Below are 11,789 nucleotides of genomic sequence, written 5' to 3'. Positions count from 1 at the left end.
AAAAGTTTCTTTTTTTCTCTAAAAAAGCAAAAAAAAAAATGCTTTTTTTGGAAAACAAATGGTGTAAAAAATGAAAACTTAAAATATAATGCGAATCAAAGTTAAACACTTCCAAATAAACACATCACAAAATTTGTACAGGAAATAAGACGAGTAAATCTAAGAAAATGGGGAAAAAACGCTGAAATTACGAAAAAGAAAACAAAAAAAATTTGAGCATTTCGAATGATTTTACATTAAAAAATATTCGTTATCGACAGAGAAAACAAAAAAAAAAAAAAAGAAAACAAAAATACCAAATCAAATGCGCTGCTAATACAATTTTTCTTTTCTTTTTACTTTTTCCCTAAAATTTCCTCATTCTAAATTCTCATCCTGCCTGACATCAATATTCTTACACTGTTTACCATTTTACCATAAACAACTTAATCATTTGTTATAAAATGTATCCAAATGAAAACAGAAAATTTCTGATGTGATCAGCACATAATCGACTTTACTTTAATGTATTTTATGCATTATATTCTATTTAGTCTACCCCCAAAAACATTAATTGGGTTCATATACAAAATTCATTTTCTAAGGTTAATTGCACCGTCGATTAGTAAGCTATGTCACCGATAAACAGCAGCAAGTATTAGGAGCCTGAACTTGCATCTCGCTATTTTACTCGCCAAGTGAGAAGGAAGCGAGTAACTGTCATATATTTAAGTGAGAAGGAATTATTCCGTATTGCGTACCACATTTCTTTCTAAAGTGTATGCAAAATTTATCCATTTTGTTTTTGAATGCGAGACGTTTTTGAATGTGAAAAGTGAGTAATCTTATCGGAGAAATTAAGTACTCATTAGAAAAACGGGGAATTCTGAGTTGAAAGTGAATAAAAAGTGAAATAAAAAAGCGAGATACATGATTGGGGCTTTAAATTACAATAAAATTTGTTGATTATTTTTTAACAATCCGACTTGCTCCAAAACTTCAAAAATTTGCCATATCACAAAAATAAACTCGAAAATATAAATTTGTAATCGGTTCAATCGATTCTGGCATTGCGCTAAAAATAGTTTTTTTGCACTACTCAGAAATTTAAGAAAATGTACTTCTCCCAAAAATTCGCTTAACGAAATTATGTATGAAAACAATACGACTCTTATTATAATATATGTCATATGGTTGGTGAAAATATAACAATCAGGATACTATTTGAGATCTCTATCTTCATCTTAATGTAGATTAATACCATAATATAAAAGTATCGATATAGATTCTTACATATTATACATGCAAAATTGCTTATGCATATTATAACAGAAATTGTGGTTGAATGATATAGCCCTTATATAATTATTATACAGTTGAATATAACATTATAGCGGTATCTGTTTAGAACAAAAAATTGTAGAATTTTTTCTCTCTTTTTTGTATTTAAGAATTCTAAAAGCAATTTTAATAGAATTTTCATTATTCTTGAGTGTTGTTTTGTATGTATGTTTGCATGTCAAATTTTCATCATCATCATCATCACCATAATCATCGTCATCGTTGTCATCTAAAAAACAAAACAAAGTACAAATAAATCTGATATTCATTTAATTTTTTGACGTTCTCATTCTTATTCTTATGAAGTACATACAAAATACATAACATAATACATTAACATACCTACATATGTATATATCTAAGTAAATATATGACTAAAAATATTTTACAGATACAAAGGAAGAACTATGAAAGAAAAAGTTGACATATTAATGGAGACAAAAGTAAAGCTGGCAGCCAAAATGGCAAACATATAGAATGGAATTATTAAATGAAAATTTGTTTGTTTATATTTGTATATATGTATGTATGTATTTTTATATATATTATAATGAATCGCGTGAAATCGAAATTTCTTTTAATTGCGTTGGCACTCATTACTCTAAAGGTGGAATAATTCACATTTCAATCAAATGAAGTATTTGGAATCTATATGAGTTATTTAAAGAAAAGGGTAACTTGTCTGATCTGAGTTTTTTAACACTGTTTTAGGTTTTCAGACCGTAAGATTGTATGTCAATTATTTTATTTTTTTTAATAAATAAATTCTTTGAATGAATTGCCAATTTGAAAAATCAAAACCCAACAGGTTCATTGTGGACAAGTTAACCAAATATTCTTTCATATATTCCAGAACGGATTAATATAACTGTTAGTATATATACATTTATTAAGCATGAAATAAAGAAAATTTCGAGTATCAGAAGAAAAGAGAAGTTAAATTAAGCGAACGTTCGTTGCGCCTAGTTCATACATACATATAATATTTCCAAAGTTTTTTATTTTCATTTTCATTTTCCTTAAAAAAATTAGAATTTTTAAAAATTTCTGATTTTAATTGGCAAAATTTAACACTTTGTTTCAACAAATATGAAAACTGTTATACACTAAAAAGCAATTGTATAACACAATTTGAAAAATAGTACAAATAAAGTGTAAAAACACAGAAAAAAAAACGCAGTTAAGAAGAAAAAAAAAGTAAGTTGTTGAAAAGTTTGAAGATAAAACAAAGAACGAAGAAGAAAATAACATAATAACAGTTAAAAAAGAAAAACCGTTTTGTCAAATATGATTTTCAAATCGATTTGAAATGAAAATGTCATCAATTTATTTTAACTTTTCTTAATAAATTGGATCAATTTTTATTTATACACATTAATAATATGTACACAAACATGTATGTATATGAAAGTATAATGCAATATAAATATATATGTAATAATGTCTGTATAATATTGAATTTGGCACTGAAATTGCAAAAATTGAGAAAATAAATGAATAAAATATATTTTGGTATTTTTTTATTCTAAAATGGTGAATTTTCAAATTCTCATCAATATCATTGACAAGAAATTACAATTTATATGAAATGAAAATGAATAAAATCTAATAAAATAAGTTTTTAGAAATTATTGTCAAGTAATGTTTCAACATCAATCATGTCCTTTTAATGATATTATAATACGAATGTTAATAGCTGCTTACTGTTCACATAATATTTTGGCACAGCTATATAAGATAATTCAAATAATTAAAAGTAAAGTTAAAGAGATATTTAAATCTGAGCGAAATTTGTAACCGCGGGTTTAGCTTCTAAATTAGCAACATTCGAAATTAAATTCTAAAACTTTATTGCTGACGGATTCTTGTCTCAATATGTCTTAATTCGCATTGTAATTGAACGGTGTCATATGGTGTAATTGACAAAAACATAATTGACAAATTTTGTTAGTATTGCAAAATCCCGTTCCAAAATGAGTTTTAAATTGTGCATTTAAAATGAAAAAGTCAATCATTTAAAACCCAGAATTGCCTATTGGAAAATCTAATTAATACAAAAAATACTAAAAAATTTATGACATTTTGCAGAATTATGTCTGATAACACAAAAGATCAATAGAATTCTTGACTTAAAAAATAACAACTGTTTCCACATTTTATTTGATTTCGAAAAAATTTTTGTCCTTTACTCATTAATAATGTTTTTTGAATGACGGATATGAATGAAGTTTCTATAATTACAACAATAATCTCAAGATTTTCATATTCTCATTACCCCTAAGTTTTTTTCTAAATATTGGAAATTAATCCACTCATTTGTAAGTAAACTACAATTACATAAAGAGCATATTCCTCAAAAAAATATCAAATTTGAGGCAAAATATTAAGCTTCCAAAAAACTTAATCAATTATTCAAATAATTATACTTTAAGCGAAAATTTTATCGAATTTTTCTAGTAACAAGGGACGTCATGCAAGTTTTATAGAACAAAATTACAAAGTAAATGCATAAGCAAAGTGATCATAGCGAAATACTTTTAAGCATAAATTTTAGTTGAGCAGAACTGCTGGCTACAGTTGATAAACGTAATAATGAACTGTAAAATTATTTATTTTTTTTATTACTTATTGAAATTTAATTACAAAATTATTTTATTCATTCAACTTAACTTTTCTTTTTATAAACCTGTTTAACTTAAATTTATTTTTAATTTTATTATTTATCGTATAAAATTATTTGTTATTATTATTAGATAAGAGTTATAAGAGAACTTAAAGTAAATATTCAACTTAAATCAATTTGTCTTGCATATTTTTGTTGTTGTAGCGTCATGATTACGATGGGAAGAATAAATTTATCGAATGTAACACTTGTTTGCATTTTAAATTATTCAGATAAGAAAAATCAGACTTGCAATAACGCAACGAATGCGACACATTTACATATTATTTTTATTGGCACGTCATTATAGCTTTTTTAATAATATCAGTCATTTCATATACATCATTTTTAGTAATGACAAGTGGTGGTGCCAATCTAATAATTGTATCGTGTGTTGGTTTAGCTAAAAGACCTAAATCTTTCATTTTTAAGCATACATCATATGCTTTAAATTTCGGATCTATATCAATTGCATTTAGTAATCCTTTTCCACGTACATCTTTAACAATTTCCTTTGGTAACTTACTTAATTCACTTCTAAATAAGATACCCATTTCTTCAGCATTTTCAGCTAATCTTTCATCAATTAAAACTTCCATTGCAGTCATTGCTACCTTACAGGCTAACGGATTTCCACCATATGTTGAACCATGTTCACCTGGACGAATTGTTAACATAATATCATCATTTGCTAATACAGCAGATACTGGATACATTCCACCAGATAAAGCTTTACCCAAAATTAATATATCTGGTTTGACATTTTCATGTTCAACAGCTAACATACGACCTGTTCTACATAAACCAGTTTGAACTTCATCAGCTATCCAAAGAACATTATTTTTTGTACATATTTCACGAACTTTCTTTAAATATCCCGGTGACGGAACAATAACACCGGCTTCACCTTGTATTGGTTCTACCATAAAAGCTGCCACTTTTGGATTGTTATTGAGAATTTTTTCTAATGCATCAGTATCATTATATGGTATTATTTCAAAGCCAGGCATAAATGGTCCAAAATCTTTATAACTGCTGGGATCTGTTGATGCAGAAATAGCTGATAATGATCTTCCCCAAAAGTTTCCAGCTGCGAAAATAATTTGTGCTTGATTTTCTGGTATTCCTTTTTTGTGATAACCCCAACGGCGTGCTAATTTGCAGGCGGTTTCACATGCTTCAACACCAGTATTCATAGGTAATAGCTTTTCGTAACCAAATAATTTTGTCATATATTCTTCATATTTACCAAGTTGATCAGAATAAAATGCTCTTGAAGTTAAAGCTAATACTTGACATTGATCAATTAAAGATCTAACAATTCTAGGATGACAATGCCCTTGGTTAACAGCTGAATATGCACTTAAGCAATCAAAATAACGTTTTCCTTCAACATCCCAAACATGTGCACCTCTACCCCGCTCTAATGCAACTGGAATCGGATGATAATTATGTGCTCCATATTTATCTTCTAAATCTTGTACTTCTTTTGTTGTTAAAGTTCTAATAATTTTATTAGAGTGTCTCAAACAGTTTGAAACCGAATTTGGAATTACTGCTTTTAAACTAAACATTATTTTATAATGAAAAAAACAATTATTTTTATTTTAAAAATATTAGTAATTTTATAATAGAGAAATGAAACCTAATTAAGATTTATAGGTTTAAACCATACGACGACGGTAGTATGACTGAATTTTGTAATTGATCAAAAGCGTTAAACGAAACGACACTAATGTATTGAGAAAGATTTTTCATGTGCTGTTTTTTTTATTCTCTACTATTTTATATACAAATTTTTTTTTTGTGTTAAATGATGACCTTGTAAACTCTTATCATTCTTGAAGCATAATTCTAAAATTTTCCAATACTCAAATAAAAAATTGAAAAAAATAAAATGTTTTATTAACATTTGGACTATTTAGAGAGGCATTATATTTATTAAAAATCAGCCGTAATCAAAATTTCAAAAAAAATTCTCAATTTCTCCATCTTGGGAGAGTATTGTTGAACTATATAAAGAGCGATATTGATTTGTGTATGTAGTTTAGAACTTAGAATATAACTAAGACGTTAAACACGTTTTTATGGTTTACAATATAACCTCTATTAAATGTTTTTATCAAACACGATTTTGTATACTCATTTGCATTTCTATTAATTGCTCACTTTTAAAAGTATTCATCATCCTATGCAATACAAAGTAAGACTTGATAGCCATACAACAAATTTCAAAACTGAGTTATTGAAAATCTTCCGGCATTTAAAAATTGAGTTTTTTAAATACTTGACATAAACAATCGTGTTAACCCTTTGAATACCGATGTAACGTATACGTCTCACTAATGTACATATTTTCTCTGGGCATTCTTTTCGACCTTTATTTTAGTGCAATCTCTTTCCTTGTCTTCTTTCTCAGAAAGCTATAAGTTACGAGTATATCAAAAATTTTTTTGAACGTTTGCGAATCGTCCGTTAGTGTTGAAATAAGTATTTATTACAAAATGGACACACATACATATGTATATATACATATGAAACCGAAAAGACAAGATGTAAACATCAATTTGTTCGTATTGCTGAGATTTTCTATGTCAAAATAGATTTTGATATTGTAGCGTTATTTGTATTCCTTTTTAGCACTTTTCCAAAATTTTTTTGGAAAAAAGTGCTTAGTAGTTTCACTCTGTCCGTCCGTCCGTCTGTAGATGAAAATAATTTTAATAGTATGGTGGATATGCATAGATCGTATTTAAAAGCAGTATTTTCACTTGTTGAAGGGAAAAGTGCTACAATACAAACCATTGGTTTGACCCAACTTTATTGTTATCATTAACAGTGAAGGATTAATAATCAGCACTTGGAAACATTTACAATATTTAAATTAATTTGTTTTGACATTTGCCGTATAATAAACTAAAAGTAATATTTACGAGTAGCGGGGTGTCACCGACTTAAATATGTCGTTAACGTAACTAGTATTACTGCACTGTGTGATAAGAAAATGTTTTATTTATTTTATTTTTGCACTCTTACGAGTATTTTCTCATTAAAAAAGCACAGAAAAAATATTTATTTTAATTGTGTTGATATGACGTGCTCTTGAAATTTTTCAATAAAATGACCACTTTCTCTCTCTCTCTCTCTTTCTCTCTTTGCGTTCTTGCGTTAAATAATAAAAACAAAATTTTTTGGAGTGGGATCAACTTTATCTTCCACATAAAAATCTTATCGCTTAGATGAGATATTTGTTTGTAAGAATGTGTAAAAGAATAAACAAAATAAAAAATTTATTTTTATTTATTAGCAGTCTATTTATAAATTAATTTTTCCATGCACGCGATTAGTTGTCCAGTTCATATATTGTTCTTTAAGTTTAGAAAATGGAATCATAGATCGTGCCAATAGAAATAAGATCTGGTTATCTATATGAAATAGGTTATATTTTTTGAATTCACACTTCATAAATATTTTATTTGCTGCTTCTACAAGAATTTGCGTATGTTATTAATTAAAGGATTTGTGGGAAATTTAAATATGTTATACCTACAGATCAGTACAAACGAATATTGTTAGATATCTATTGTCATAGTGAAATAGCAAAATCTAAACTCATTATTCATTATTCATAATTAGTCTAAGCTCATCCATATATGAACGTATATTTTTCAAAGGAAATTCAATTCACCAAATTTGCAAATAGAAGAATGCTACTACTGAGGGATTATTCAAAATTATTTAAAATTATTCAAACCTTTTTATTATTTGTAATAGCAGTAACAGTTGACCACTTACGCATTATTATAAGATCGCGTAAGTGATTGAAAATGAATTCTACGAGACCTAATCTAAACATTATGTTCATTTTTGCATACGGGGCTTATGAGTTCATCTGAATGTCAATCTATTTCTTAAAAAGTCAACAACAAATTCAGACATTCTTCCTGAAGAACACATTAGGCTTCGCTCTAATTTGAAATTTCAATTTAAAGTAATGGACAGAAACTATAAAGTTGATATTGTAGTTGACTTAAATAAATTAAATCATCACGAGGCATTTTTAATACATAAGTGCCAATATAAAAGCAACCTAAATTATAAACATATAAATGCATGTACGCATTAAACAGCAAACAGCACAATAACGTTATTTTATTGGTAGGTAGATTATGAAATAAATTCAAAATTTTAATTTAATCAATAAGTTAGTTTACACAGGATTGATTATCTTATAACTTTCTTTATGGAATGTCAAAAGGTCAATCAAGTTGTTTATAGTGATTACATTTTGTTAGCGTTAATCAAGCTGTTATGTTTGAATTTATGCGTCAATTCTTCTATATTATTATATTCTATATTTCTATTTCTTCAAACATTAGGCGCACAAATATTTTCAGAAATAGGTCAAATTTCTATATGTGATATGAGAGGGTTAATAGCCTTTCAGTATTAATCTAATTATAAAACCGGTTATAACCAGCTGATTTGACAGAGAGAGAGCGAGAGAAAAGAGAATATGCAACAACAATTTTGGTTGAAAACAAATTAAAATTATTGTTGCCAGGTTCTAAAAAATTTTCAAGGTTTTAATTTTGTTTTGTGTAAGAAATAACTTTCAATATTAATATTTATGATACTGATAACAGACATAAGAAAAAAATATACCCCCTAATTAGTTAGATTATGGAATATTTTCAACTAAATTATTGGGAGATTAAGATAAATAAATCAATATAATTTGCAAATAACAGAAATTTTAGATTTTATTTATTTAAAAAAATTGATATTTTTGTAATAAACAACATAAAATTGATAATAAAAATTAAGTTCACGGTCAATTTTTGGAAATTCCTTATTGTTGTATTAAAAATTGAGTAAAGAGAAAGTAAATTAAGTATTTTTGAAACAAGCTTTTGATATCATATCATAAAAAATGCAATATTGTTAATATTTGTTTTTGATAACTACTTTATCAGACATTTTATAGTAATTGTAAGAGTTGATTTTTCATGAAAAAATTATTTTTTTGTTAAAGTTTCGGAAAAAAGCTAGAATTATCAAAGTTTGCTATTTATGTTATTCCAAATTTTGAACAAACCAAATGTTTTGAAAATTTTTTATTTGGTCCGGAAAATTTTTATCTGTTAATAATTAATTTATTTAAGATTATTAATTCAAAACTGCCATTGGCAAAATGCGACTCATTCAACTTCAAAATGCGGGCTATCATTGCGCCTGCGATAAAAAATAAATTTTCGATCGTTCCATTTTTCCAGTTTTTTCGTAACATATTAAAAAGTAGAATTTTAAAATGGAAATCGTACTGGAATTCATTTTTATTTCTTTAACAAATTTTCCAATAACCAGACTACAAATCTACAGATACTGAACATATTTTCCAAGTTCATTTATCCTCTTCTACTATCAAAACATACATATTATTTCAATTCAAATATATTTTTCGTTTTTAACTCTTAACATTGATAGAGGAATTAAGAAGAATTGTCCTATCTTATACAAACTACTGCGTTCTCTTATATTATGTCTATATAAATTTTATTTATAAATCTAATTTCTAATATTTCTCATAATTTTTTCTTAAGTATCACTTATTAAATTCATTCTGGATCTTTAATATTATATACATTATTATTATAGTCTGTGTTAAAATATATAGCTACACCCATTATACCCGAGCTATAATATTTTAAGCAATGTATGTATGTGTGTATGAGCTAAATTGTAATTTCTAATAAAGGGTAGCATATTTTCCTTTCATTTTAATATTATTCTGACTTTATGAAATATATTATAGCAAAAATGAAATCATGATCCCATAGATAATTTCTATACTAACTTGACTACCTATACACCACCTACACATTACACCCATACTTATATAATGCGTATAATAATATATTAATAACCTTTATTGTTAAATATTTTATTTATTTATTGTCTAGTATACCTAAATTTTATATATGAGTTTGTGTATATGTTTATAGAGGAGATGACCCAAAATTATATTTTATAGATTTTTGACTTTTTTTTTTCCCAAAAACTTTTATGAGGACAAAATTTTGGTTTTTCTTTTATTTGTGTATAGCCCCATCATCTTTTACACTTTGTTTATTTTGTTTTGAAAAAAAAAAAAACAAATAAATAGTAGAAAAATTTTGAAAATGCGTAATATGCCATAAATATTAAGTCAAAAAGTGATTATAACGCCCCATTAAATTTTAGATAAATAAAGATTTGAAAATATCCCGACAAGAACACCTAAAAAAAAAAAATGATAATAAAGTAAGAGAGAAATGAAAATTTCATCTTAAAAAAGTAAATAAAGGATTTTCTCTTTTTGTTCATTCAACAAACACAACTACATACATACACAAACATTTACATACATTTTGGTATTAGAGTATGAGAGCTTCATGTCTTATAGTCGTTATATAATTTTGTCTATATATGTATTTACATTTTACCGCATATAAATAGCCTTGTATATCCTGTTTTGTTACTTTTATTAAATTCAATTAAATTGATATTAATGCTAAATTGCTAACTCAGACATTTTATTCTGGTTCATTTTCTTATATACGCATATAACCAGTTAACTTGAATAGATATTCATAGTATCTATATACTCTGTGTAGTAACGTACATATATGTCTGTATACCAGATATTACTCTAGTTAATATCTGTTAAGAAAATAAGGATTTTAAAGGCATTTAAGTCATTTTACCGTTTTGAAAAAATTATAAACCATATTTTTATGTATATAACTTTAATATAGAAACAAGTAGAATTGTACGGAGGAGTATAGGAGGAAACAAGAAAGATGTGAATTAAAGATTATAACATTTTTTATTTTATTTTTTTTTTGTGATGAATTATAAAAGATTATTGGGTAACAAGCGATTTTCTTTCTTTCTATTTTTCATTTTTCTGTGACAATAATAATTGTGTATACATATAAGCACATATTTGTACATTTAAAAGTTTATTTATTTGTAGGCATATAGATTTCGCACCTGCAGAACAAGAGGCCTTGTTATAAAAAATTCGAATGAGTTGCTTTTCAGTGTCACACTTTTGCTTCAACGTAGGATTAACTGGTAGAATTTTTATTGTAGTAAAATGAGAGTAATTATAATGGTGCCACATTATAAAATAAATTTTTTAAACAAATTTCCAAAAACTTACAATATTATACAACTTAGGGGTTAATTCAAATACTCCCTAATTTATATGTGTAATTGAAACGGTGTTTCATATAATATGAAAGTCCTATTATAGGGAATTAAAATTTTCATATATAAAATTTTAGATTTCTATTTTATTTTCAAAACATAAATTACGTTTTAAAAATTTTTCAGTACTGTAACAAATATATAAATAATTTTCATTATTTTATGTAAATGCTTATAGATTGTAGATTGCAAAGAAGTGGTAACAGTGCACCGCGATCAGCCTAAAAATATCTTTTAATGCTCCAAAACAAGATGTGGGATAATCACCTACAACACCTCCTCGAGTCCATCCTAATCAATTCAAGAAACTTGGAAGGTCCGACAGACCGCAGTTTTGCGGTAGTAAGTACGCAGTTCTCCAGTATGTAAGTTCTCCTGCGGATATATAAATGTTTACTTGGCTACGGATTTTTATACAATTTAAAAATTTTATTGAATGTGTTTCATTAATGGCATTAACAATGTCATTAAAGCAACATATTCAATGATAAATTTTCCATTTACTTTATCAAACTGCACTATTACAGCCATAAAAATCAAATAAAATTTTATA

General features: G+C 26.3%; 1 protein-coding gene across 1 annotated transcript; it reads right to left on the bottom strand.

Moving 5' to 3' along the window:
• Positions 1–3,928: 3,928 nt before the first annotated feature.
• Positions 3,929–5,615, bottom strand: LOC129618832 (ornithine aminotransferase, mitochondrial). The gene has a single exon (XM_055533847.1). The coding sequence runs from the start codon at positions 5,554–5,556 to the stop codon at positions 4,273–4,275; it is 1,284 nt and encodes a 427-aa protein (XP_055389822.1). The 5' UTR covers positions 5,557–5,615; the 3' UTR covers positions 3,929–4,272.
• Positions 5,616–11,789: the final 6,174 nt, after the last annotated feature.

Source organism: Condylostylus longicornis, unplaced genomic scaffold, assembly GCF_029603195.1.
Source record: "Condylostylus longicornis isolate FDR11 unplaced genomic scaffold, ASM2960319v2 ptg000010l, whole genome shotgun sequence".
Taxonomy (NCBI): domain Eukaryota; kingdom Metazoa; phylum Arthropoda; class Insecta; order Diptera; family Dolichopodidae; genus Condylostylus; species Condylostylus longicornis.
The sequence above is the reverse complement of the archived record's forward strand: the minus strand, read 5'-3'. Positions and strand labels throughout refer to the sequence as shown.